At 41.1% G+C, this 1,964-nt stretch overlaps 1 protein-coding gene across 1 annotated transcript in view; it reads right to left on the bottom strand.

The window, feature by feature from the left end:
• LOC106536597 (constitutive coactivator of PPAR-gamma-like protein 2) overlaps window positions 1–1,964 on the bottom strand; it is a gene marked incomplete at both ends in the record, with an annotated part of 21,852 nt that overhangs the window by 13,926 nt on the left and 5,962 nt on the right. Inside the window, 1 exon segment of the mRNA XM_014033906.1 lies at window positions 957–1,231. Coding sequence (XP_013889360.1) covers window positions 957–1,231 — 275 coding nt within the window.

The following is a 1,964-nucleotide window of genomic DNA, read 5'->3' as shown; positions in this document are numbered from 1 at the left end:
GAGACAACTGAGCAGGAGGAGTTCCAAATATAATGAAGAAATACAGTGTTTTAAAACGCATATAGACAGAATAAATCCTCAAAATTTCCCCCTCCTGCTGTAGAAAAGTTACGTCGTGTCGCGGGATGCGGGATCATTTCCTCCCTCCCTCTCTCCCACTTCATGTCGCGCAGAGCGAAGCCGTAGTTTTTTTCACACCAAAGTTGTCAGAGAAAAAACTTGTTTTTTTTTTTTTTTTTTTTTTTATGTATTGTTACCCAGAGGTGACAAAAAAAAGACGTGGAGGTTCATTCAGACATAAATCCATCTTGCTAATGTAGCCTAAAGTCTGCGTCTGCTCTGATGATAAAGACGACAGCGCAGCAGAGCAGCAGTGGGTCAGTTCAACAGGCAGAAGCTCATTATATGGCAGGCAGATGTTACATTTATTTGGCATCACCACATTTACATTCCAGTTATCTGAAATTGTTTTATGACAGGACTATGTGCAGCTTAAGTTCCTGTCACATTATAGTATTTTAGGCAACATTGAATTTTTTTTTATGTCTAAATGACTAATTTTACTTGAAGTACTGGTTATAACATCCACTTTATTTTGATATTGTTGAAAATTTGAAAAATGTTTTTGTTTGTTGTTGAAACGGTTTTACAATATGTATATATATAAAACATTCTTCTGTTATGTTCATCTGCACTACAGCAAAAATACTGGCTTTGATTATGATTACAGCTTTCTGCAAAATAAATGCCCTAAAAATTACATTATCTTTGCTTTTTATGATAATTTTCTACCACGATATATACTGTTACCGTGAAGGGATCCAATTTATACCGTGATATGAATCTGAGGTCATACCGCCCAGCCTTAATGCCAACATGCAACATGTTTCATACTTCAGTAAATGCTCTGGTTCTCATTTATGTTAAGCATGTAAAATGTGAAACTGGTGCTTTACTTTGGGTTGTTGTCACTTGGTTCATCTCCATCTGATGATGAAGAGGGAGACGGAGAGGGACCAGACTGAGTGCTAGTGTGATGATTGGGTAACCGACTTCCCCCCTGCGTTGAGTCGTACGGAGCTGACCAGTCAGAGAAGCCCATTTTGGTCGTCAGTGAGTCGTTGCAGTCCTGAGATGGCTGCTGAGGCGTGTGGAACAGTGGGGCGGAGCCAGGTCCAAACGGAGCATTCTGAAAAGGTGGCTTTAACCCTGGACCCTGGGGTGGAAGAAACTTGGGTAGGAAAAAGAAACAAGAGGACAGGTTGATGAATACYGCCTTGAAAAAGCACAGAAAGCACAGTTTTCAAACAGACTTCATTTTACTGAAAGCACCTACACCGCACTGACCCAAGACTACAGACAGAAAACATACTATTAAGCAGGTACTCTGCTGAAGAACCCATGCAAGTATTACATGTATTACACCAGTGTTTCTGCTAGTTCTACTGTTAAATTTAGGACTTTTCAAAACCAGGTTGCAGGTTCACCTCCTGGCTGAGGCCTTTCTGAGTGTTTACATGTGCACATGTTCCCAGTGCACATATGGCCCACATGTGGCTAGAGGCTAGAAACTCTAGTTTCCTCCCACAGAGTAAAACCATCTTACAGGTTAACTGGTAACTCTAAATTGTCTCAATTATGTGAGCTGGGGTTGACATAAAGGCCTTTAGATTGTCCAAGATGATGCGCACTAGTAATAGTTTTTTCTCCTTTCTTTAAACCTGTTTCCCACACCTTAATTTGGTTCCTCTGTACATTATAATTGAGAATAACACTCAGYTGGGGAGGACGACAGCTGTGATCAGTTTTCCCAGTCCATCTCAGACCCCTAGTGGCAACTCTTAACCACTTAACAGTCCTCTGGAGCAGTCTTAACTTTTTGAGAGAGTAATGGTGCGTTCACACCGAACGCGATTTCAGCGTCAGGAGCAGCAGGTTTACATTCAAATACTATGGTGGACGCG

Source organism: Austrofundulus limnaeus, unplaced genomic scaffold (assembly GCF_001266775.1).
Source record: "Austrofundulus limnaeus strain Quisiro unplaced genomic scaffold, Austrofundulus_limnaeus-1.0 Scaffold1889, whole genome shotgun sequence".
In the NCBI taxonomy this organism is placed as follows: Eukaryota; Metazoa; Chordata; class Actinopteri; order Cyprinodontiformes; family Rivulidae; genus Austrofundulus; species Austrofundulus limnaeus.
This window is presented reverse-complemented; position numbering and strand designations above follow the sequence as displayed.